This window comes from Lithobates pipiens, unplaced genomic scaffold, assembly GCF_037356315.1.
Source record: "Lithobates pipiens isolate NorthernLeopardFrog02 unplaced genomic scaffold, aLitPip1_a1.2 Scaffold_23, whole genome shotgun sequence".
In the NCBI taxonomy this organism is placed as follows: Eukaryota; Metazoa; Chordata; class Amphibia; order Anura; family Ranidae; genus Lithobates; species Lithobates pipiens.
Genome location: NW_027507785.1, coordinates 330,794,097 through 330,820,996, shown reverse-complemented (window position 1 = coordinate 330,820,996; position 26,900 = coordinate 330,794,097). Strand labels below are relative to the sequence as shown.

Genomic DNA, 26,900 nt, shown 5'->3' with positions numbered 1-26,900 from the left:
TAGAGTGTCTGCTAAAAAATATATATATAATATTTGGGGGTTCCAAGTAATTTTCTAGCAAAAAATATGGATTTTAACTTGTAAACACCAAATGCCAAAAATAGGCTTAGTCATGAAAGGGTTAAACAAGAAGCCGGTGTCTTGTCAAATAACGTCCTCCATCGGATAGTGTCCCCTGTGTACTGCGCATGCGCAGTACACAGCAACACAGATCCCGAAAACTGCCGAGGATGAACGGTGCCTGGCGCCGTGAGTCCAGGTTCTATCCCCACTATCCAAGTGGACATAGAGTAGGGATAAAAAAGACCCGAGCGCAGAGAGGCCGAGCCCGAAGCGTGGCGAGCGAAGCTCGCCCGCGAGGGGCCCTCTAAAATTCACAACCCTATGTCCGCTTGGATGGTGGTGCTACCACCTCCACTCACGGCGCAGGCGCCGTTCAGCTTCGGAGATTTTTCCGAAGCTTTGTCTGCTCCGTTCTGCGCATGCGCAGTACGGTCCGGACACTATTTGATGGCAGGACACTATACGGCAGAATACCGGCAATGAAATGTCATTTGCTGACAATTTTAACCTTCTTCTGTATTAAATGTCGGCGCTGCTGCAGAACTTTCTGTACATCGCAGAGCGGTAGGATTGGGACCCCCCAGACCTGCTATTCAATGAAATCGGACATTTCAATTGAAGAGTCGCTGCTGATCGCCAAATTGGTAACATTTTTGTGTAGCCCCTTCTAGGTAGGTGCTGGGATCAGTTATGCCGCGTACACACGATCGGGCAATCCCGGCGGACTTGGTGTGGCGGAACCAGAGTCCCGCCATACAATCCGCCCGTGTGCGGACTTAGAAAGAAGTTTTGACTCAAAATTGTCCTCCAGACTCGGCAGTCCGGCGGACAATCCGCCCGTCTGTGTGCTAGTCCGCCGGACTTTTGAAATGAACGGACTTGCCCAGACACGGAGTAAAGTCCGTTCATTTTGAACGCGGCTCCAGGTAGACGGGACTAGCGAAGGAAGTGAATGCCGCCGCCGCCTCCATTGGTGAGATTGACACCTCGCTAGCCCTGTCACCTGGTATGGATTTAAAGGGGAACCCCAGGGCCGTTTTTAAGGCAGGGCAAAAGGGGCAGCTGCCCTGGGCCCTGTCATTGTTGTGAGGCCCAAAGCAGCTGCCTCATACTTGCCAACTATCCAGGTTTAAATTCCCTCTCCCTTGAGGTTTAGTCCCGTGCTGTGTCCCGATATCTCAGTGTGAAATGCTGCTACTAATGCTGTCCAGCTCTGCACTATTGTTGTTTACAGATGACTCACCTGCAGACCCTGTGTTTACATGTAAATTAATGGCATTCATATGTAAATAGCAGCGGCCGGCAGCATTGATATGTATATGATGCCCCCCTGAGGTCATATCCACAGTAATCTCTAGCAACCAATCAACAAGCAGAAATCATGTGCTGTAACCTCTAGCAACTAATTAGTGAGCCATAATGTGTGCTGTAACCTCTAGCAACTAATCAGTGAGCGGTAATGATACACTGTAACCTCTGGCAACCAATCCCAATAGTTGCTTGATCTGATTCAGTAAACAGATTTTGAGTCTAACTGCTAATTATTATATGTCTCAGAGCAGGTGGAGAGCTAAACTGCAGGGGGGGGGGGCCCAAGAAAAGTTTTGCCCGGGGTCCAATCATATTAAAGATGGCCCTGCCTACGCCGAAAAAACGGCGTGGGGGTCCCCCCAAAGTCCATAGCAGACCCTTATCCGAGCACGCAGCCGGTCAGGAAAGGGGGTGGGGATGAGCGAGCACGCCCTCCCCTCCTGAGCCGTACCAGGCTGCGTGCCCTCAACATGGGGGGGGTGCTTTGGGGAAGGGGGGCCGCACCTCCCAATCAACAGCAATGTTCCTTTAACTCAAGGTGGTTATTGGCTCCATTCAGAAAAGCCGACAGCCGGCTCCTGTTTACATGGTGTAATCGGCTCTCATTGGAGACAGCGGATCCCATAGTAAATGCCCACTGTGATTGGCTGTTTACCCCGATTTGTGATCAGCTGGATGCGAAGGGCTCGGTGATCACAGAGCGTGCCGCCCGCAGAGCGCGATTACTGGAGATGTCAATAGACGTCCCTCCCGGCAAAGTATGCCCCACGCTGTAGCCGTCATTGATCTATAGTCCGGGTGTGAAGGGTTAAGGGAATTTTTTTGGGGCCCCCCTCCACCCGGGGTCACCAGATCCAGTGTGGAAGTTGGAAGATTTCCCCTCTATTACTTTTCCGGGGACACCCCAAAATGTGTGACTTTCCTTTACTTTCACTTTCAATGATAACGGTAAACGGACAAATAGAGACAGACAGCAATAAAAACTGACAGGGGTTCAAGACCCTCTCCTCTCCATCCAACACAGCCGCCTCCCCCCCCCCACCATGAGGAATAAACAGGAACGCAGGTACTACCTGTGCTGTGACTGCGGCTGGGGAACGTCCTCAGTCTCTGGCTGTTTACACATAAATACGACGTTGTGGGAGGGAGGGGCTTGGCGGAGTTCACATGGCGCGCCGCCCAGATGGGGAGGAGCCGGATCTGTGGCACGTCTTCCTCTTCTCTGGTGAATTCCTTGTGAAGCCCCCCCCCCCCCCCCCCCACACCATCAGATTCTCTGCAGATTTTTGTCTTCAGTTCCCCCCCCCCCCCACACACCATCAGATTCTCTGCAGATTTTTGTCTTAGATCCGCCCCCCCCCACACACACCATCAGATTCTCTGCAGATTTTTGTCTTCAGATCCCCCCCCCCCCCACACACCATCAGATTCTCTGCAGATTTTGTCTTCAGATCCCCCCCCCCCCCCCCCCACACCATCAGATTCTCTGCAGATTTTTGTCTTCAGATCCGCCCCCCCCCCCCCCCCACACCATCAGATTCTCTGCAGATTTTTGTCTTCAGATCCCCCCCCCCCACACACCATCAGATTCTCTGCAGATTTTTGTCTTCAGATCCCCCCCCCCCCCCCACACACCATCAGATTCTCTGCAGATTTTTGTCTTCAGATCCCCCCCCACACCATCAGATTCTCTGCAGATTTTTGTCTTCAGATCCCCCCCCCCCCACACACCATCAGATTCTCTGCAGATTTTTGTCTTCAGATGCCGCCCCCCCCCCCCCCCCACACCATCAGATTCTCTGCAGATTTTTGTCTTCAGATCCCGCCCCCCCCCCCCCCCACACCATCAGATTCTCTGCAGATTTTTGTCTTCAGATTCCCCCCCCCCCCCACCCACACCATCAGATTCTCTGCAGATTTTGTCTTCAGATCCCCCCCCCCCCCCCACACACACCATCAGATTCTCTGCAGATTTTTGTCTTCAGATCCGCCCCCCCCCCCCCCCCACACCATCAGATTCTCTGCAGATTTTTGTCTTCAGATTCCCCCCCCCCCCCCCCCCCCCCCCCCACACCATCAGATTCTCTGCAGATTTTTGTCTTCAGATCCCCCCCCCCACCATCAGATTCTCTGCAGATTTTTGTCTTCAGACCCCCCCCCCCCCCCCCCATCAGATTCTCTGCAGATTTTTGTCTTCAGATCCCCCCCCCCCCCCCACACCATCAGATTCTCTGCAGATTTTTGTCTTCAGATTTACCAAAAACCATGTAGTAGAAGGGCCGGCCTGATCACAGGCACAGGGACACGCCCGAGATCTGCCCTCATATTATATGGTTTTGGTAAATCGGCAGAAGATCTGACAGTGTGTGTGGGAGACGCAGCAATGTTACACCGACGTCCGCAGCAGAGGATCGCTGGAGGGCTGAGAAAAGAATCAAACGTTTTTTTTGTGTCCAAATCGTAATCCATGATCGTTATCGATCGTCCGGCGCTTCGTTCTGTGTGTGGGGCTCCGTCATCCCATCGCCAGCTATCTGCACAAACATTCCTTTTATACGAATGCGATTTTCTGTTCACATTTTGGCGTATTGGGGAGGGGGGGGGACGCCAACCGCGGGAAAAAAAACAGAATCACAGGACGCTTGTCGCCCAAAAGAAGCTCTTGTCTTGGCGTCCCGGGATTCTGCTCGCACGGTTTTCTTCCTGCGATTTTGTCCCCCCTCCGGCGGATGGCGGCAACATCGAGCTGCGTTTTGGGGGGCGTTATTGAAAGAGACGGGGAACGCACGGGGGCGCCCCCACCGCACGATTTACCGCTATTTCAAATTCTGAAGATGTGAACGGCGACTTATTGACTTGTTATTATTTATACATTGCTGAAGTCTGAGGGCCGCTTCACACCACATGCGGTCCGGTGCGTTTTTTTTTTGTTCTGCATCAAAAACGCATGGCGGGTAGATTCTGTGGTTTTCAACGGTATAGTTCACAAAAGCGCTCGCAGTTCCAGAAAAAAAAAGTGGAACACAATTTTTTTCTGCACTGGAACGCTGTAAAACGCATCAAAAACGCACTGCAACACACTTGTACTTATTTAAGGTTAAGAAAAAATAGGTGGGGGGGAGCACTGGAACGCATCAAAAACGCACCAAAAACACACTGGAACGCATGAAAAACGCACCAAAAACGCATGAAAAACGCACTGGAACGCATCAAAAACGCACCAAAAACACACTGGAACGCATGAAAAACGCACCAAAAACGCATGAAAAACGCACTGGAACGCATCAAAAACGCACCAAAAACACACTGGAACGCATGAAAAACGCACCAAAAACGCATGAAAAACGCACTGGAACGCATCAAAAACGCACCAAAAACACACTGGAACGCTTCAAAAATGCACAAAAACACACTGGAACGCATGAAAAACACACCAAAAATGCATGAAAAACGCACTGGAACGCATCCAGAAAAAAAAAGTGGAACACGCTGCAAATTTTTCTGCACTGGACTGTACCGGAGCGCTATAAAATGTATCAAAGCGCACCTAAATGCACCAAAAACGCACCGCAACACACTAGTCCTTATTTAAGGTCAGTTCATACCATAGAAACGCAGTCCGGATGCTTTTCTGCATGTGCATTTTTCATGCGTTTTCGGTGCATTTGTGATGCAGTCCTCTGCATTCCCCCCCCCCCCCCCTTTTATAAAAATTAAATAAGGACATATGTGTTTTCCAGTGCATTTCTGGTGCGTTTAGGTGCATTCCAGTGCGTTTTTTTATGCATTTTACAGCATTCCAGTGCAGGAAAAATGCCGCCCCGGTGTGAACTATATCATTGAAAACCATATAGGGCCAGTTCACACCATAGAAACGCAGAGCGGATGCGTTGCAGGTGCTTTTCTGCATGCACGTTTTCGATGCGTTCCAGTGCGTTTTTGGTGCGTTTTTGATGCAGTCCTGTGCATTTTAACCCCCCCCCCCCACCCCCCACCCCACACTCCTTTTTTTAACCTTAAGGGCCAGTTCCCACCAGATGCAGTTCCGTTTTTTCTGCACCAATACCGTCAGTTCCGGTCAGTTTCTGGTGCAGAAACTGACCGGGAAAACTGACTGCATGGTGTGAACTAGAGCCATTGGAATACATGGAAAACACGGTGCATGCATTTTTAGTGCAGAAAAAAAAGCGAACGGAACTGAACGGAACTGCGTCTGGTGTGAACTGGCCCTAAATAAGGACATGGGTGTTCCAGTGTATTTTTGGTGCGTTTAGGTGCGTTTTTATGCATTTTACAGCGTTCCAGTCCAGTGCAGGAAAAATGCCGCATGTTCTCTCTTTTTTTTTTTTCTGGAGCGGACCGCCCCGGTGTGAACTATATTACTGAAAACCGTATAGGGCCAGTTCACACCACAGAAACGCAGTGCAGATGCGTTCCAGTTGCTTTTCTGCATGCGCGTTTTTGATGCATTCCAGTGCGTCCCCCCCCATTTTTACCTAACCTTAAAAAAGGACAAGTGTGTTCCGGTGCGTTTTTGGGGCATTTAGGTGCGTTCCGGTGTGTTTTTGATACATTTTACAGCGTTCAAGCACAGTCCAGTGCAGAAAAAAATGCCGCATTTTCTACTTTTTTTTTTTCTGGAACTGCGAGCGCTGGTGTGAACTGCCATTGAAAACCATATAACCTACTTTCCATGCGTTTTTGATGCAGAAAAAAAAACGCACCAGACTGCATGTGATGTGAACTGGCCCTCAAGGTTAAGAAAAAAGAGGGGGGGGGGACGCACTGGAACGCATCAAAGAACACGCATGCAGAAAAGCACCTGGAACGCATCTGGAATGCGTGAGAACTGACTCTATATGGTTTTCAATGATATAGTTCACACCGGGGCGGTCCGCTCCAGAAAAAAAAAAGGGCGAATAATGCAGCATTTTTTCTGTACTGGAACGCTGTAAAATGCATAAAAATGCACTGGAACGCACCTAAACGCACCAAAAATGCACTGGAACACACTTGTCCTTATTTAAGAGTCCGGATGCGTTTCAAGTGCTTTTCTGCATGCGCGTTTTTGATGCGTTGCAGTGTATTTTTGATGTGTTTTTGATGCAGTCCAGTGCCCCCCCCCCCCTCTTTTTTCTTAACCTTAGGGCCAGTTCACACCACATGCAGTCCAGTGCGTTTTCTTTTCTGCATCAAAAAATGCATGGAAAGTAGGTTATATGGTTTTCAATGGCATCGTTCACACCAGCGCTCGCAGTTGCAGTGCGTTCCAGAAAAAATAGTAGAACGCGCTGAATTTTTTCTGCACTGGACTGTACTGGAACGCTGTAAAACGCATCAAAAAACGCACCGGACCGCACCTAAATGCACCAAAAACACATTGCAACACATTTGTCCTTATTTAAGGTTAAGAAAAAAGAGGGGGGAAGCACTGGAACGCATTAAAAACGCGCATGCGGAAAAGCACCTGGAACGCATCCGGACTGCGTTTCTATGGTGTGAAATGGCCCTTAAATAATGACAATTGTGTTGCAGCGCGTTTTTGGTGCATTTAGGTGCGTTCCGGTGCGTTTTTGATGCGTCTCACAGCGTTCCAGTACAGTCCAGTGCAGAAAAAATGCAGCAAGGTCTACTTTCTTTTTCTGGAACGCACTGGAACTGACCGCCCTGGTGTGAACGATGCCATTGAAAACCATATAACCTACTTTCAATGCGTTTTTGATGCAGAAAAAAAAAACGCACTGGACTGCATGTGGTGTGAACTGACCCTAAGGTTAAAAAAGGAGGGGGGGGGGAATGCACAGGACTGCATCAAAAACGCACTGGAACGCATGTGGTGTGAACTGGCCCTAAGGTTAAAAAAAGGAGGGGGGGGGGAATGCACAGGACTGCATCAAAAATGCACCAAAAATGCATTAAAAACGCGCATGAAGAAAAGCATCCAGAACACATACGGACTGCATTTCTATGGTGTGAATATGGCCCTGAGGCGGCATTAGGTCCCATTCACACCAGTCCAGTGCGTTTTGTTTTTTTCCTGCATCAAAAATGCATGGACAGTCGGGTTATATGGTTTCCAATGGCATCGTTCACACCAGCGCTCGCAGAGCTTTCCAGTTCTAGAGAAAAAAGTAGAACATGCTGCATCTTTTCCTGCACTGGACAGTAATGGAACATTGTAAACGCACCAAAAAACGCACTGGACCCTCGTACAATGAGGGCCAGTTCACCCCGTAGAAACACAGACCAGATGCATTCCAGATGCTTTTCTGCATGTGCGTTTTTGATGCATTCCAGTGCGTTTTTGATGCAGTCCAGTGCATTTCCCCCTTCTTTTTTTCTTCACGTTAAATAAGGACATTGCGTTTTTAGTGCGTTCAGTTGATTTTCAGTGCATTTTTGATGCAGTCCAGTGTATTTTTTCCCCCCTCTCTTTTTCTTAACCATAAGTGCCAGTTCACACGCAGTGCGGATGCGTTCCAGGTGCTTTTCTGCATGCGCATATTTAATGCGTTCGAGGTGTGTTTTTGATGCATTTCAGTCCGTTTTTGGTGCTTTTTTGAATGCGTTCCAGTGCTTCCCCCCCCCTCCTCTTTTTTCTTAACCTTAAATAAGGACATGTGCATTCCAGTGCGTTTTTGGTGCGTTTTGGGCGATTTCCAGTGCATTTTTTTTATATGTGTTTTACAGCGTTCCAGTAAAGTCCAGTGCAAGAATAACGCAGCGCGTTCTACTTTTTTTTTTTTTTTTTTCTGAAACTGCAAGCGCCGGTGTGAACTATGCAATTGAAAACCACAGAACCCACTGTTCATGCATTTTTGATGCAAAAAAAATAAAAAAAAAACGCACCGGACTGCATGTGGTGTGAACTGGCCCTTAAAAGAAAAACAGGAATAAAGAAGAAAAAAAAGCAACTGGAATGCATCCAGAAATGCAATAAAAAAAATGCATCGAAACGCGCTAAAAAACATGCATGCAGAAACGCATACGGACCAGATCTGTGCGTTTTTTGTGGTGTGAACCGACCCTCACATCTGAGCGTAGCGTCTTTGAGCATTTTTCCGGTATTTATTTATTTTTATGGGGTGATTTTGAATGTTTTTGAGTTTTGGCATTTTTTTTTTTTTAGTAGCCAATAGAGAAAAATATCATCTGTTGCATCATTTGTTGCCGGGCATTTCAGCTTTTCTATTAGCTTTTATTTTTATTTATTATTAATAATATATTATTTTTTTCATAGGATAAGGAGCTATGCATGTTGCTTTTGAGCATTTCTGCAGTGATTTTTGTGGCGCTTGCCGCATTTTTAGGCATGCGTTTTTACCGCGATTTTACTGCGTTTTGCGGGTTTTCTTTACACTGTTGCTAAGGAGAGGGTCGCGGCGTCCTTAGCAACCGATGAGTCATCAGCTGTCAGCTGACTTCCCGCTGAATGTAAAAAGAAAAAAAAATGCCGGTTAAAAAAAAAGAGAGAATTTTTTATTTTTAAATGTCGTGGGGGTTCCCCCCCAAAATCCATAGCAGACCCTTATCCGAGCCCGCAACCTGGCAGATCAGGAAAGGGGGTGGGGACAAGTAAGTGCCAACCCCCTCCTGAGCCGTACCAGGCCGCGTGCCCTCAACATGGGGAGATGGGTGTTTTGGGGCAGGGGGGCCATGTTGATGAGGACAAGGGCCTCTTCCCGACAACCCTGGCCGTTGGTTGTCGGGGTCTGCGGGCGGGGGGCTTATAGGAATCCGGGAGACCCCTTTAATAAGGGGGCCCCGAGATCCCGGCCCCCCACCCTATGTGAATAAGTATGGGGTACATCGTACCCCGACCCATTCACCTCGAAAAAAAGTAGTGTAGTGTTAAAAAATACAGAAGACAATTTTTGACAAGTCTTTTATTAAAAATCTTCTTGGCTGCGTCTTCCTCCATCTTCCTCCTCCGATCTTCTTTTTCTTCTGCTCTTCTGTCTCCGGTGTTCTTCTTCCTCTGCCGCCGCCACCGATCCTCCTCCGATGCTGCGTCCCGCTGATCTGTCTGCGCCGATGTCCTGCATTCCTTAAATAACGAGGGGGCGTGGCAATCAGATTATGTCACCAGGAGGCCACGCCCCCTTGTGACGTCACAAACCCATCATGCCCAGGGCATTCCCCCCTTACATCAGATTCCTCCGCATTCCCTCCTTACGTCAGGGTCTTCAGCATTCCCTCCTTACGTCAGAGTCCTCAGCATTCCCTCCTTACATCAGAGTCTTCAGCATTCCCTCCTTACATCAGAGTCTTCAGCATTCCCTCCTTACGTCAGAGTCTTCAGCATTCCCTCCTTACGTCAGAGTCTTCAGCATTCCCTCCTTACATCAGAGTCCTCAGCATTCCCTCCTTACATCAGAGTCTTCAGCATTCCCTCCTTACGTCAGAGTCTTCAGCATTCCCTCCTTACATCAGAGTCTTCAGCATTCCCTCCTTACGTCAGAGTCCTCAGCATTCCCTCCTTACATCAGATTCCTCTGCATTCCCTCCTTACATCAGATTCCTCTGCATTCCCTCCTTACATCAGAGTCTTCAGCATTCCCTCCTTACGTCAGAGTCTTCAGCATTCCCTCCTTACATCAGAGTCTTCAGCATTCCCTCCTTACATCAGAGTCTTCAGCATTCCCTCCTTACGTCAGAGTCTTCAGCATTCCCTCCTTACATCAGAGTCCTCAGCATTCCCTCCTTACGTCAGAGTCTTCAGCATTCCCTCCTTACATCAGAGTCTTCAGCATTCCCTCCTTACGTCAGAGTCCTCAGCATTCCCTCCTTACATCAGATTCCTCTGCATTCCCTCCTTACATCAGATTCCTCTGCATTCCCTCCTTACATCAGAGTCTTCAGCATTCCCTCCTTACGTCAGAGTCTTCAGCATTCCCTCCTTACATCAGAGTCTTCAGCATTCCCTCCTTACGTCAGAGTCCTCAGCATTCCCTCCTTACATCAGATTCCTCTGCATTCCCTCCTTACATCAGAGTCTTCAGCATTCCCTCCTTACATCAGAGTCTTCAGCATTCCCTCCTTACGTCAGAGTCTTCAGCATTCCCTCCTTACATCAGAGTCTTCAGCATTCCCTCCTTACGTCAGAGTCCTCAGCATTCCCTCCTTACATCAGATTCCTCTGCATTCCCTCCTTACATCAGAGTCCTCAGCATTCCCTCCTTACATCAGAGTCTTCAGCATTCCCTCCTTACGTCAGAGTCCTCAGCATTCCCTCCTTACATCAGAGTCTTCAGCATTCCCTCCTTACGTCAGAGTCCTCAGCATTCCCTCCTTACATCAGATTCCTCTGCATTCCCTCCTTACATCAGAGTCTTCAGCATTCCCTCCTTACATCAGAGTCTTCAGCATTCCCTCCTTACGTCAGAGTCCTCAGCATTCCCTCCTTACATCAGAGTCCTCAGCATTCCCTCCTTATATCAGAGTCCTCCGCATTCCCCCTTTGGTATCGTCGCTGAAGACGCCCTATGACGAAACGTGTCCGACGTAGCCACGCACACCACGTCACTTCCGGTCTGTCGAGCTGGGTGGAACGCAGGTTGGAACGCACGCTAGTTCTCTGTTCGTTCCCCCGCTTGCGTATTGTAATTCCAGACCGCTAAGGAACACTACTAACCCCCTGGAGCGCTAACGGTGGGTGACCCTCCCCTAGGGGGTCACGTTCGGGGATTTTTTCACTGTGACCCCTGCGGTTGGGTAAGCCTCATCAAGGACTCCCGTTTTTGCAATTGCTTACCCTGAGGGGGTGTGCAAACACACTTTTTTTATTTATATTTTTTCTTTGTTGTGTATTTTTAAAATTTTTTATTATAAACTCTTTAGCCGCGTACACACGGGGCGGACTGTCTGGCCAACTTAGTCCGTCAGACAATCCGACGGACAGTCCGTCCTACTTTCGAATGAACGGACTTGACCACACACACCACTTTTTGAGCGGACTAATACGGCGTACTAAGTCCGCCATACTATCCGCCCTACTTTTGAAATGAACGGACTCGCCCACACACGCGGAGGAAAGTCCGTTCATTTCGAGCGCGTCTCCAGGTAGGCGGGGCCCGCGAAGGAGACGTCGCTGACCCCGCCGCCTGGAATGGACTTAAAGGGGAACCCCAACGCCGAAAATAATCGGCGTGGGGGTCCCCCCCAAGTCCACAACAGACCCTTGTCCGAGCACGCTACCCGGCCGGCCAGGAAAGGGGGGCGAGCGAGCGCCCCCCCTCCTGAGCCGTACCAGGCCGCGTGCCCTCAACACCCCCTTTCCTGGCCGGCCGGGTAGCGTGCTCGGACAAGGGTCTGTTGTGGACTTGGGGGGGACCCCCACGCCGATTTTTTTCAGCGTTGGGGTTCCCCTTTAAGTCCATACCCGGCGGCGGGGCCAGCGACGTCTCCTTCGCGGGCCCCGCCTACCTGGATACCCGCTCGAAATGAGCGGACTTTTCTCCGGGCGGGAAAAGTCCGCTCATTTCAAAAGTACGGCGGACTGGCACACACACGGGCGGATTGTCTGCCGAAATGCGAGTACGACGGACAGTATTACGGAAATTCCGAAATACTTAGTCCGCCAGACTGCACGCTGAAAAAGTCCGCTGAAGCCCACACACGAGCGGACTGTCCGCTGAAATGTGTTTCGGCGGACTAAGTAGGTCAGACAGTCCGCCCGTGTGTACGCGGCTTTTGTGTTATAATATCACCCCGGGACTGTATCTGTGATACACTTTTATGATATATATTACTCCCCATGTGGGTTTATGTTTTTGGAATCATCTCAAAAAATTTTTTTACTTTTTTCCCGGTCTGCTAATTAATAAAGTTTATTTTTTTAACTCAATTCTTGCAACCTGGAATTACTACACTATGAGACCTTTTCTATCTCTCTGAGGATATACTGACCCATAATCACCAGCCCATTGGAACTTCTCTGTGTATCGAGGAAGGAGAAAAGGGTGGAAGGTTTCCCTCTGGATTTTTTTCCCTGTGGCCTAACCAGTTCCTGCACCTTGAGACATACAGGCCTGCTCGCCCTTCGTGGGTATAGGGATCCGGTGAGTGGGGAGCTGAGGGGGTGAGGCACGGAAGTCACCTGAACTATATGTCTGAGCACCAGTCACTTTAAAATACACCTGTCTGAAGATTTATAGTATATACTACTACCCTGCTATATCAACTGATGTGGACTTCACTTATTATTATTCTTTAAGGACGTTTAACCAATTAACTTTTATGGACTTTTGCACTAAGTTATAACACACGTACTGGTATTCTGGTATTATTTTATATATATATATATATATATATATATATATATATATATATATATATATATATATATATATATATATATATATATATATTTTTTTTTTTTTTTTTTTTCTCTCTATGTGATCATGTGTGGAGCTGGAGACTGATGTTGTTTTGCACATTCTTTGTGTTTTTTGCACTTTTTATCATAATTTATTTAATATTATTTATTATTCTTTACTTATATTACTCCTGTTTTTTTTTTTTGGTCTATGGTTTTGCATATGTATAATAGCCTGCTTATATTGTGTATATGCTAACATCAGTGAGATATAGTGAGATATATATATATATATATGTACTTCCTACGATTTTATGGCATTTCTGCACACATTTAAATTTTTGGCTGCACCTGTATACCTGCTAGTACTGTAGATACGCTGCTTGTACCACTATCCAGGGTTTTTCTCCCTGTACTGTACCGTATCATTTTTTATGTGGCCGGTGTATTTTAGTGGGCTACAGTCGACTATTAATTAGTATTGGATTAATGCTTCTAAGTGGTATTTTTTGACAACTACTTAACTTTAGTTTATAACTATACGGTTTGCTTGTAGTCTGTCTTGCTTATTTCTTTTCTCCTTTACTTCCTTTACTAGTGGCTGCTAGGGGCACTGGTTACTTCTCTGTTAAAATATCTGTTTGGAGCTTCCCAGCCTTCTAGGATATACAGTATACTGGTACGGACTGGGTAATGTGTTGGGATCTATACTGGTACAGACTGGGTAATGTGTTGGGATCTATACTGGTACGGACTGGGTAATGTGTTGGGATCTATACTGGTACGGACTGGGTAATGTGTTGGGATCTATACTGGTACGGACTGGGTAATGTGTTGGGATCTATACTGGTACGGACTGGGTAATGTGTTGGGATCTATACTGGTACGGACTGGGTAATGTGTTGGGATCTATACTGGTACGGACTAGGCAATGTGTTGGGATCTATACTGGTACGGACTGGGCAATGTGTTGGGATCTATACTGGTACGGACTGGGTAATGTGTTGGGATCTATACTGGTACGGACTGGGTAATGTGTTTGGATCTATACTGGTATGGTCTGGGTAATGTGTTGGGATCTATACTGGTACAGACTGGGTAATGTGTTGGGATCTATACTGGTACAGACTGGGTAATGTGTTGGGATCTATACTGGTATGGTCTGGGTAATGTGTTGGGATCTATACTGGTACAGACTGGGTAATGTGTTGGGATCTATACTGGTATGGTCTGGGTAATGTGTTGGGATCTATACTGGTACGGACTGGGTAATGTGTTGGGATCTATACTGGTATGGTCTGGGTAATGTGTTGGGATCTATACTGGTACGGACTGGGTAATGTGTTGGGATCTATACTGGTACGGACTGGGTAATGTGTTGGGATCTATACTGGTATGGTCTGGGTAATGTGTTGGGATCTATACTGGTACAGACTGGGTAATGTGTTGGGATCTATACTGGTACAGACTGGGTAATCTGTTGGGATCTATACTGGTACAGACTGGGTAATGTGTTGGGATCTATACTGGTACAGACTGGGTAATGTGTTGGGATCTATACTGGTACGGACTGGGTAATGTGTTGGGATCTATACTGGTACAGACTGGGTAATCTGTTGGGATCTATACTGGTACAGACTGGGTAATGTGTTGGGATCTATACTGGTACGGACTGGGTAATGTGTTGGGATCTATACTGGTACAGACTGGGTAATGTGTTGGGATCTATACTGGTACAGACTGGGTAATGTGTTGGGATCTATACTGGTACGGACTGGGTAATGTGTTGGGATCTATACTGGTACAGACTGGGTAATGTGTTGGGATCTATACTGGTACAGACTGGGTAATGTGTTGGGATCTATACTGGTATGGACTGGGTAATGGGTTAAGATCTATACTGGTATGGACTGGGTAATGGGTTAGGGTCTATACTGGTATGGACTGGGTGATGTGTTGGTTGGGGCTCCTTTTGCATGAATTACGGCATCAATGCGGCGTGGCATGGAGGAGATCAGCCTGCGGCACCACTGAGGTGTTATGGAAGCCCAGGTTGCTTTGATAGCGGCCTTCACCTCGTCGGCATTGTTGGGTCTGGTGTCTCATCTTCCTCCTGATAATATCCCACAGATTCTCTATGGGGTTTGGGTCAGGCGACTTTGCTAGCCAATCAAGCACAGTGAGCCCATGATCACGTGACCAGGTATTGGTAGTTTTTGGCAGTGTGGGAGGTGCCGAGTCCTGCTGGAAAATGAAATCAGCATCTCCATAAAGCTGGTCAGCAGAGGGAAGCATGAAGTGCTCTGGATTTCTCCCCAAATCATCACCGACTGTGCAAAAATTTTGGAAATCGCGGTCCCAGAGTCTGGAGGAGGAGCGGGGGAGACACAGAATCCGAGTTGCACGAGGTCCGGTGTGAAGTTTCGACGGTCCGTGATGATTTGGGGGATCCGTGTCGCCTGCTGGCATTAATCCAACAAGTCCAAAGTCAGCGCCGGCCTCTAGCAGGAAATTCTAGAGCACTTCATGGTGCCGCAGGGAAACCAGATCCCGTATATGGGATTTATGTTATCGGTGCATTTGGATATCAGTGTTAAAACAGAACTAAAGACAGATATACTGTACAGGAAGAGGCCCATTCATACCACTCATCCATTCATTAAAACAGTCAGGGCCCATTCACACCTTTCCATGTTGGGGGGAGGAGTTTGTCATCGATCGATGGTGCGGAATTACACCACAATTACAGTTTATCATCATCCCGGCTGCGCACATACACCAGTCCGGAGTCATTGTCATATAACCTTTATTACAAAATCTCATCACAATATAAAGTGTCCGGGTTATAAAGTGTCCGGGTTCTCCATTCAAAAGAGATATTTTTCCACCTCCAATTCCAATAAATAAAACTACATCTGATAATTCAATCGTCGTCGTGTAACATTGCCCTGGAAGTCCCATGACGGCCGAGCCGGTCTCCGGAGGCAGCAAGTGATCCGTATCGGGTTTTTTTTTCTTGGGGTCATGCTGGGGTTAAATGCCGATCTTCCAGCAAATGATATACAAATTGTCAGATCTTCCCCCCCCAAAGAGCCGGAGGGAGCAGCGACCCCCCCCCCCCCCCCATATCCTGCTGGAGGCTGGAACTATTGGAGGCCCATTTATACCAATAATCCGTTCATAAAAACATTTTTTTTTTTTTAAATCAGCAGAAATGTTCTACGTCATTTAGGCACCGAAATGCATTTTCAAAACGCATCGGTGACCCAAATCCTGAAATTTATCTATGGAGTTTCAGGTACGGAACCTTCCCTGCCGAACAAATCACACTGAAAATGTGTCCTCGGTGCTGACCCCACCGGACCACGCCGCTGCCAGAATGAGGGCGATCGCATGAAGGGCGCCAACCTACAAAGTGAGGCCAAGGGGACCTTAAAGGGGTGTTCCAGCGGGGAATTATTATTTTTTTTTAAAGTCAGCAGCTAAAAAAAAAAAAAAAAAAAAAAAAAGCTGCTGATTTTTAATAAGGACACTTACCTTTCCAGGGCGCCCGCGATGTCGGCCGCCTGAGTCTGACCCGTCCCTCGGCTCTCGGGTCCCGGCGCCGCCATCCTCAATAAGGGAAACTGGAGTAACAAGACCAAAACTTGCCCCAATCAGCAGCTGCCTCCAATCTCGCTGTACATCTGACCATTTTCTGCAGTTGGCGTTATCTGGCCCACGATCACAGCCACGTAGTCTCCCAAAAAATAAACGGCACGGTGGGCATCACAAAACGGCCAGGCTGCCCTCGCAGCGGCTGGTGATCATGCCGCCGATCTCAGTCCAGGTGTCCGTGTGCGGGTTGTAAACTTCAACCGAGTCCGAAGTCACCGGGGCGGAGAAATTGTGGAGGATGGCCCGGCCGCCAGCCGCGTAGAGCAGTCCGTTCACGCTGACCACCGATACGCCGGCCCGGGGAAACTTCATCGGTGCCACCTCTGCCCACAGCTCCTACAGCCGAGAAATACAAAAACGTGAGAACAATCAGTCTGTCCGATATCGTTCCATCTGTCAGGTGGGAATTTAGATATTATAAAAAAGGTCAGGTAAGAAAAGTCAGCGGGGAAAATCATTTGTTTTGCTCCCCTGCAGATTGGGTAAGTTTGGCCACTTCCAAATCAATGACGGGTCTATCATTTTTATCATCATAGGTGTGTTTTAACTTCTTCAGATCCGCGCCATAGCCGAATGGCGGCTACAGCGCGGACCTGCTTTTCCGGGAGGGCGTCCATAGATGTCCTCCCGCGACGAGCAGCCTGTGCGCCCCCTGCAGGGCACGTGCAGCATGCTCTGTGATCAGCGAGCCTATGAGATTCGGCTGATCACAGATCGGAGAAGGGGGTCAATCCCGACCCCTTACCAGGTGATCAGCAGTCAGCCGACAGCTTATCATGTGATGTAAACAGAGCCGGTAAATGGCCATTTTTTCTCTTCATGCTGACAGCACGAGGAGAGAGAAAAAAAAAGGCGATCCCCGGCGGCTGTCAGAGGGACATTGGTCCCCATCAAGGTCAGCTGCTGCCAGCTCATCTGTGCCTACCAGTGCACATCAGTGCCACCCATCAGTGCCTCATCGTTTTTTAAATCAGATCATTTTCATTGGGAACAAACAAAATCAGTGCCTCATCAAAAGTGCTGCCCATCAGTGTCGCCTACCAGTGCCCATCAGTGTCACCTACCAGTGCACAGTGTCACCTACCAGTGCCCATCAGTGTCACCTACTAGTGCCCATCAGTGTCGCTTACCAGTGCCCATCAGTGTCGCTTACCAGTGCCACCTACCAGTGCCCAGTGTCGCTTACCAGTGCCCATCAGTGTCACCTACCAGTGCCCATCAGTGTCACCTACCAGTGCCCATCAGTGTCACCTACCAGTGCCCATCAGTGTCACCTACCAGTGCCACCTACCAGTGCCCATCAGTGTCGCTTACCAGTGCCCATCAGTGTCGCTTACCAGTGCCCATCAGTGTCGCTTACCAGTGCCACGTGCCACCTTATCTATGCCGTTTTATCTGTGCCCATCAGTGCCGCCCACCAGTGCTGCCTCATCAGCGCATATCAATGAAGGAGAAAAAATACCAATTTTCCATTTTTTTGTTTGTTTGTTTAGCAAAAAATAAAAACCCCAGCTGTGATTAAAGAGGGATTCCACCCGGGAAAAAAAAAATATTAAAAGCCAGCAGCTATAAATACTACAGCTGCTGAATTTTTAATAAATGGACACTCACCTGTCCCGGGGTCCAGCGATGTCGGCAGCCGAGGCTGAGCAATCGCTCGGCTCTTGGCTGCTGCCGTCACTATTCTAGGTGAGGGAATCAGGAAGTGAAGCGCTGCGGCTTCACTTCCCGGTTCCCTACTGCGCATGCGCGAGTCGCGCAGTGCAATGGAAATGTTTTGCGCTGTCTCTGGGACCCGTGTGTGTCTCAGGAGACAGTGCGCCGGGACAGGAAGAGGCATAGACCCCCGTGGGAGTCTATGCCCAGAAGTGGGTGCAAATACCTGTCTTAGACAGGTATCTGCACCCCCCTCCCCCCCCTGAAAGGTGCCAACTGTGGCACCGGATGGGGGGGGGGGGGGGGGTTCCAATGAGTGGATGTTCCACTTTAGGGTGGAACTCCGCTTTAAATACCACCAAAAAGAAAGCTCCATTTGTTTGAAGGAAATGATAAAAATGTAATTTGGGTACAGTGTTGCACGACCGCGCAATTGTCATTCAAAGTGCGTCAGCGCAGAAAGCTGAAAATTGGTCTGGGCAGGAAGGGGGGTTTAAGTGCCCGGTAAGCAAGTGGTTAAATGATAGAGACAGAATATCAACCGAAAATCCAGAAAAAACACAAAACTAATGCTTTAGTAACAAATGGTTTCACAATTAGAATGTTTGTGACCCTTGTACTCCCCCTCCCCCCCTCTTCAATACCCTTCTCTTAGTGGTCCTTCCTGATTGTTGTTATTATGGATTGCTCGGACTTCTAGAATGTACATTTCATGTCACCTATTGTATCCGTTGTCTGATATCTCTGCATCTTAAATCTCAATAATTCATTTGAAATAAAACAAAAAACAAATCCTTTGAATCTTCTTCCCTCATCCAGAACACTGAAGATGGGTCGTGGACGGGTCCTCCAGCATGACAATGACCCAAAACATACCGCCAAGGCAACAAAAGGAGTGGCTCAAGAAGAAGCACATTAAGGTCATGGAGTTGCCTAGCCAGTCTCCAGACCTTAATCCTATAGAAAATTTATGGAGGGAAATGAAACTTCGAGTTGCCGGACGACAGCCAAGAAACCTCAAGGATTTAGAGGAGATCTGTAAACAAGAGAGGAGCAAAATCCCTCCTGAGATGTGTGCAAACCTCATCACCACCTACAAGAAACGTCTGACCTCTGTGATCACCAACAAGGGTTTCTCCACCAACTACTAAGTCATGTTTTGCTTGGGGATCAAATACTTATTTTACTCACTGAACTGCAACTCCATTTATAACATTTGTAATGTGTGTTTTTTCTGGAGTTTTGGTTGATATTCTGTCTCTATCATATAAAATACACCTGTGATAAAAATTATAGACCCTTCATTTCTTTGTAAGTGGGCAAAACTTACACAATCTGCAGAAGAGCAAATCATAAATTTTCCCCCACTGTAAGTGCTTAAAATCCACTGTTATCTGTTATTTAAAAAAAAAAACAACCCCCTTATAATAATCTGTGGCACTGTCTCCGCAGGTCCGTACTAACCTCCTCCAATGAATGTGGCCTCCCCCACACTGTCTGCCCCCCTTAGGTACAATAAAAAAGGAAGAATTCCCAACACAGGACAACCGGCTACAAAACACAACAAGTGAGTCTTCAGAGACGGGGGGACAGACCAACCGCCACAGCTCTGCTCCCGATATCTCCTCTAGGAATTCCCATGTATACTGGGTTACAGACTCAAGTGGTGCCGGCCATCAGTTTTCTATGTGCTGTTGTCCATTTCTCCTGCAGGTGGCAGTATAACCATAGGTTTCTCTTACTATCAAGCTGTGTCCTTTAACCACTTCCCGACCAGCGCACGACGATGTACGTCGACAGAATGGCATGGGCAGGCATATTGGCGTACAGGTACGTCCAATATTCAATGCCGCCCTGCCATCGGGAGCGCGCCGCCGGCGGCGCGCTCCCGCGCTGGTCGGGACCCCCGTGAGTCCGGTCGCGGGACCCGCGGACTCGATCGCCGCGGGCATCCCCGCGATCGTCTCACGGAGCGGCCGAATGGAGGAAATGCCGTGTAAACAACATTTCTCCATTCTGCCTAGCAACTAGTGACGCTGATCTCTGCTCCATGTGATTGGAGCAGAGATCAGTGTTTACTAAATGAAAGCCCAACCCCCCCACAGTTAGTAACACACCCCTAGGAACACTTAACCCCTACACTGCCACCCACTGGTTAACCCCTTCACTGCTAGTGTCATTTACACAGGAATCACTGCATTTATATAGCAGTGATTGCTGTATAAATGACAATGGTCCCAAAAATGTGTCAAAAATGTCCGATGGGTCCCCCACAATGTCGCAGTGACAATAAAAATCGCAGATCGCCGCCATTACTAGTAAAAAAAATAATAATAAAAAATTATTAAATAAAAATGCTATAAAACTATCCCTATTTTGTAAACGCTATAACTTTTGCGCAAACCAATCAATAATCGCTTATTGCGATTTTTTTTTACCAAAAATATGTAGAAGAATACGTATCGGCCTAAACTGAGGGAAAAAAATGTTTTTTTATATATTTTTGGGGGATATTTATTATAACAAAAAGTAAAAAATAATGCGTTTTTTTCAAAATTGTCGCTCTATTTTTGGTTATAGCGCAAAAAATAAAAACCGCAGAGGTGATCAAATACCACCAAAAGAAAGCTCTATTTGTGGGGAAAAAAAAGGACGTCAATTTTGTTTGGGAGCCACGTCGCACGACCGCGCAATTGTCAGTTAAAGCGACGCAGTGCCGAATCGCAAAAATGGGTCTGGTCTTTGACCAGCAAAATGGTCCGGTCTGAAAGTTAAAAAGAACAATAGAGAAATCTTCAGAGATGAGGACAGACCAACTGCCAAAGCTCTGCCCCCAATAACTCCACTAGGAATGTGCACTGGCCAGACCTGAAAGTGGATTCCTGTATTAAAGCGGAGGTCCACCCTAAAGTGGAGCTTCCGCTCATTGGAATCCTCCCCCCCTCCGGCGCCACAATTAGCACCTTTCAGGGGGGGGGGGGGTGCAGATACCTGTACAGCACAGGTATCTGCACCCACTTCCGGCGTAGATTCTGCAGAAGGTACGCCCCTTTCCGCAGAATCTACGCCCCTTTCCAAAGGTCCCCCGCTGCCTGCTGGGAAACACACGGATCCCAGAGACAGCGGGGACCGTCCTTATTGCACAGCGCGACTCGCGCATGCGCAGTAGGGAACCCGGGAAATGAAGCCGCAAGGCTCCACTTCCTGATTCCCATACCCAAGATGGCGGCGGCAGCACCCGAGACACGATCGAGAGATCGGCTTCGGGTGCCGACATCGCGGGCGCGCTGGGCAGGTAAGTGTGACTATTTTAAAAGTCAGCAGCTGCAGTATTTGTGGCTGCTGGCTTTTAAAAAAAAAAAAAAAAAAAAAAAAAAAACGGCGGACTCCCGCTTTAAATAGACAACTACAAAACAAACATTCAGTTGTTACCTAACTGAAAGGACCTCCAGAATTTCCAGTATCTGTCCCAAGAGCCCTTTCACACTGTGCCGCCTAGGGCGTCAGCGGTTAAAGATGCGCTATTTTCAGTGCCGATTTACCGTCTTTTTTTGCGGCAGCTGAAAACGGGTTAAATGCACCCGCAAAATGCCGCTGCCCCGTCGATTTAAAGCTGCTGGCAGGACTATTTGTGGCGCCCTGCCAGTGCACCGCTCCAGTGTGAATGGAGACGCTTTTTTTTTTTTTTTTTTTGGGAGGAGGGAGGAAGAAAGAGGAAGAGGAGCCAAATGCTAATTTTCCATTTCTCCTGTAGGTGGCAGTATAACCCTGGGTTTCTTACTATCCTGGCTGTGTCCTATTAATTATTAATGGGCAATAGGGAAATTTTGACAAAATTAACCACCCCCCCCCCCCCCCCCCAGGACGTTTGGCGGCAGGTCGGCCCTTTTCTGATGACTGAACGCTACACACAATTTAAATACCTCTTCAAAAAGAGTATCTTTCCACAGTGTTCAATGCGTCCTGCGCCTCGTTCCATCCGCCCACCACGTACAAGCAGTCATTCAAGCAGGCTACGCCCAGATATGCCCTGCGGGTGGCCATGGGTGGCAGCGAGGTCCAGCGCCTGGAAATTGGGTCGTACACCTCGACTGCAGACAATTCTAGTCCCTCTTGGCTCATCCCACCGACCACATAGATCAACCCTAAAAAAATAAAAAATAAAAGAGATGTTCCTTTCATGAAAGGGAGTCAAATAAATGTACAAAAGAGGAAGTGATTGAGGAAGAGGAAGTAACTGATTAAAGAGCACCTGTCAGGAGAGGAACATAGGAGCTACCACTTGTTAAAGATACAAGATCCAGGGCTGTCATCCCGATCCTACTTCCTGTCCTGACAAATTCTGGTCATTAAAATTGTCCATGAAATAACAAAACTTTAATAAAAGATCACTGAACGGCTGTAAAGTTTCACAATTGTGTCTTCTTTCGTACCTTGCGACCCTACATAGCTCAACGGTCGTGGACACCCGGCCATCTATATGAGCTTGATGGACAACCCAACCCAAAACCGTGGCCATTAACCACTTCCTTGATGACCTTTGTCCTTCTGGGTGGGACGCATTTGACCTTCTCCCCGAATAAGCCACTGGTGGACACAGCTGATGACAGATCAGTGTACTGTGCCGCTGCCAGTACCATGTGATCTCTGTGACCAATCACAGCAGATCACATGACAATTGTAAACAATGAATGCCTTCGATTCATACCATTCATTGTGTACAATTGTGTTGCTAGTTGTGATTGGTCACAGTAAATCACATGGTACAGACAGTGCTGGTCACAGCCCATCTGTAGCATGTGATTACCTGTGGCCAATCACATGCTACAAATGGGCTGTGACCAGCACTGTCTGTACCATGCGTTTTAATTGTGACCAATCACAACTAGCAACACAATGAATGGTATGAATCAAAGGCATTCATTGTTTACAATTGTCATGTGATCTGCTGTGATTGGTCACAGTGATCACATGGTACTGGCAGCGGGACACAGTACACTGATCTGTCAGCTGTGTCCACCAGTGGCACCACATTATGTGAAATTTACCTGAAAACTACGCCCTCCAGCGATGCACTGTCAATGCTGGAGGCTGCTTCCATGTTCACCCAGTCTTTCTTCTTTGTTCCCGGGGTCCAGCTCTGCGAGAGGCCGTAGCCGCAATGACATCACTCCCGCTCATGTGCGTAGGAGCCGCCATTCACGGCACAGGTACAGTGAAGGGGGAAAAAGTATTTGACCCCCTGCTGATTTTGTAAGTTTTCCCACTGACGAAGAAATGATCGGTCTATAATTTTAATGGTTGTTTTATTTTATCAGTGAGAGACAGAATAACAACAATAGCTAAAAAAAAAAAAACACATTTTATAAAAGTTATAAATGGATTTGCATTTTAATGAGTGAAAATAAGTATTTTATCCCTTATCAATCAGCAAGATTTCTTGACTCCCCGGGTGTCTTCTATACAGGTAACAAGCTGAGATTAGGAGCACTCTTAAAGGGAGTGCTCCTAATCTCAGCTTGTTACCTGTATAAAAGACACCCATCCACAGAAGCAATCAATCAGATTCCAATCTCTCCACCATGGCCAAGGCCAAAGAGCTGTCCAAGGATGTCGGGGAGAAGATTGTAGATCTACACAAGGCTGGAATGGGCTACAAGACCATCGCCGAGCAGCTTGGTGAGAGGGTGACAACGGTTGGTGCGATTATTGGCAAATGGAAGAACACAAAATAACGGTCAGTCTCCCTCAGTCTGGGGCTCCATGGAAGATCTCACCTCGTGGAGTTTCAATGATGATGAGAACGGTGAGGAATCCGCCCAGAACTACACGGGAGAATCTTGTCAATGATCTCAGCTGGGACCATAGTCACCAAGAAAACAATCAGTAACACACTACACCGCGAGGGACTGAAATCCTGCAGTGCCCTCAATGTCCCCCGCTCAGGAAAGCCCATGTACAGGTCCATCTGAAGTTTTCTAATGATCATCTGAATGATTGAGAGGAGAACCGGGGAAAGTGTTGTGGTCAGAGGAGACCAAAATCAAATTCTTTGGCATCAACTCAACTCGCCGTGTTTGGAGGAGGAGGAGGAAGAATGCTGCCTATGACCCCAAGAACACCATCCCCCACCATCAACCATGGAGGACCTATGACCCCAAGAACACCATCCCCCCCGTCATACATGGAGGACCTATGACCCCAAGAACACCATCCCCCACCATCAACCATGGAGGACCTATGACCCCAAGAACACCATCCCCCCCGTCATACATGGAGGACCTATGACCCCAAGAACACCATCCCCCACCATCAACCATGGAGGACCTATGACCCCAAGAACACCATCCCCCCGTCATACATGGAGGACCTATGACCCCAAGAACACCATCCCCCACCATCAACCATGGAGGACCTATGACCCCAAGAACACCATCCCCCCCGTCATACATGGAGGACCTATGACCCCAAGAACACCATCCCCCACCATCAACCATGGAGGACCTATGACCCCAAGAACACCATCCCCCCGTCATACATGGAGGACCTATGACCCCAAGAACACCATCCCCCACCATCAACCATGGAGGACCTATGACCCCAAGAACACCATCCCCCCCGTCATACATGGAGGACCTATGACCCCAAGAACACCATCCCCCACCATCAACCATGGAGGACCTATGACCCCAAGAACACCATCCCCCCCGTCATACATGGAGGACCTATGACCCCAAGAACACCATCCCCCCACCATCAACCGTGGAGGACCTATGACCCCAAGAACACCATCCCCCACTGTCATACATGGAGGACCTATGACCCCAAGAACACCATCCCCCACCGTCATACATGGAGGACCTATGACCCCAAGAACACCATCCCCCACCGTCATACATGGAGGACCTATGACCCCAAGAACACCATCCCCCACCGTCATACATGGAGGACCTATGACCCCAAGAACACCATCCCCCACCGTCATACATGGAGGACCTATGACCCCAAGAACACCATCCCCCACTGTCATACATGGAGGACCTATGACCCCAAGAACACCATCCCCCACCGTCATACATGGAGGACCTATGACCCCAAGAACACCATCCCCCCCGTCATACATGGAGGACCTATGACCCCAAGAACACCATCCCCCCACCATCAACCATGGAGGACCTATGACCCCAAGAACACCATCCCCCACTGTCATACATGGAGGACCTATGACCCCAAGAACACCATCCCCCACCGTCATACATGGAGGACCTATGACCCCAAGAACACCATCCCCCCACCATCAACCATGGAGGACCTATGACCCCAAGAACACCATCCCCCCCGTCATACATGGAAGACCTATGACCCCAAGAACACCATCCCCCACCATCAACCATGGAGGACCTATGACCCCAAGAACACCATCCCCCACTGTCATACATGGAGGACCTATGACCCCAAGAACACCATCCCCCACCGTCATACATGGAGGACCTATGACCCCAAGAACACCATCCCCCACCGTCATACATGGAGGACCTATGACCCCAAGAACACCATCCCCCACCGTCATACATGGAGGACCTATGACCCCAAGAACACCATCCCCCACCGTCATACATGGAGGACCTATGACCCCAAGAACACCATCCCCCACCGTCATACATGGAGGACCTATGACCCCAAGAACACCATCCCCCACCGTCATACATGGAGGACCTATGACCCCAAGAACACCATCCCCCCCGTCATACATGGAGGACCTATGACCCCAAGAACACCATCCCCCCACCATCAACCATGGAGGACCTATGACCCCAAGAACACCATCCCCCCCGTCATACATGGAAGACCTATGACCCCAAGAACACCATCCCCCACCATCAACCATGGAGGACCTATGACCCCAAGAACACCATCCCCCACTGTCATACATGGAGGACCTATGACCCCAAGAACACCATCCCCCACCGTCATACATGGAGGACCTATGACCCCAAGAACACCATCCCCCACCGTCATACATGGAGGACCTATGACCCCAAGAACACCATCCCCCACCGTCATACATGGAGGACCTATGACCCCAAGAACACCATCCCCCACCGTCATACATGGAGGACCTATGACCCCAAGAACACCATCCCCCACCGTCATACATGGAGGACCTATGACCCCAAGAACACCATCCCCCACCGTCATACATGGAGGACCTATGACCCCAAGAACACCATCCCCCACCGTCATACATGGAGGACCTATGACCCCAAGAACACCATCCCCCACCGTCATACATGGAGGACCTATGACCCCAAGAACACCATCCCCCACCGTCATACATGGAGGACCTATGACCCCAAGAACACCATCCCCCACCGTCATACATGGAGGACCTATGACCCCAAGAACACCATCCCCCACCGTCATACATGGAGGTGGAAACATTATGGTTTGGGTGTTTTTCTGCTAAGGGAACAGGACCAATTCACCGCGTCAAAGGGACGATGGACGGGGCCCATGTACCATCAAATCTTGGGTGAGAACCTCCTTCCCTCAACCAGGGCATTGAAAACAGGTCATGGATGGGTATTCCAGCATGAGAATGACCCAAAACACACGGCCAAGGCAACAAAGGAGTGGCTCAAGAAGAAGCACATTAAAGGTCCTGAGTGGCCCAGCCAGTCTCCAGACCTTAATCTCATAGAAATGATGTGGAGGGAGCTGAAGGTTCGAGTTACCAAAACATCGGCCTGGAAACCTCAATGACTTGGAGAGGATCTGCAAAGAGGACAAAACCCCTCCTGAGATGTGTGCGAACCTGGAGGCCAACTACAAGAAACGTCTGACCTCTGGGATTGCCAACAAGGGTTTTGCCACCAACTACTACAAGTCATGTTTT

General features: G+C 48.5%; 2 protein-coding genes across 2 annotated transcripts in view; both read right to left on the bottom strand.

Annotated features, from left to right (window-relative positions):
* The window catches only part of LOC143926700 (membrane-spanning 4-domains subfamily A member 4A-like), a 48,742-nt gene extending 46,205 nt beyond the window's left edge, over window positions 1-2,537 (bottom strand). Inside the window, exon 1 of the mRNA XM_077450710.1 lies at window positions 2,448-2,537. Coding sequence (XP_077306836.1) covers window positions 2,448-2,500 — 53 coding nt within the window. The 5' untranslated portion in view covers window positions 2,501-2,537. The remainder of the gene's footprint in view (window positions 1-2,447) is intronic.
* Window positions 2,538-15,480: 12,943 nt separating this feature from the next.
* The window catches only part of LOC143926699 (actin-binding protein IPP-like), a gene marked incomplete in the record, with an annotated part of 24,967 nt that continues 13,547 nt past the window's right edge, over window positions 15,481-26,900 (bottom strand). The window contains 2 exon segments of the mRNA XM_077450708.1: window positions 15,481-16,684; window positions 21,917-22,149. Of these exon segments, the coding sequence (XP_077306834.1) occupies window positions 16,460-16,684; window positions 21,917-22,149 (458 nt within the window).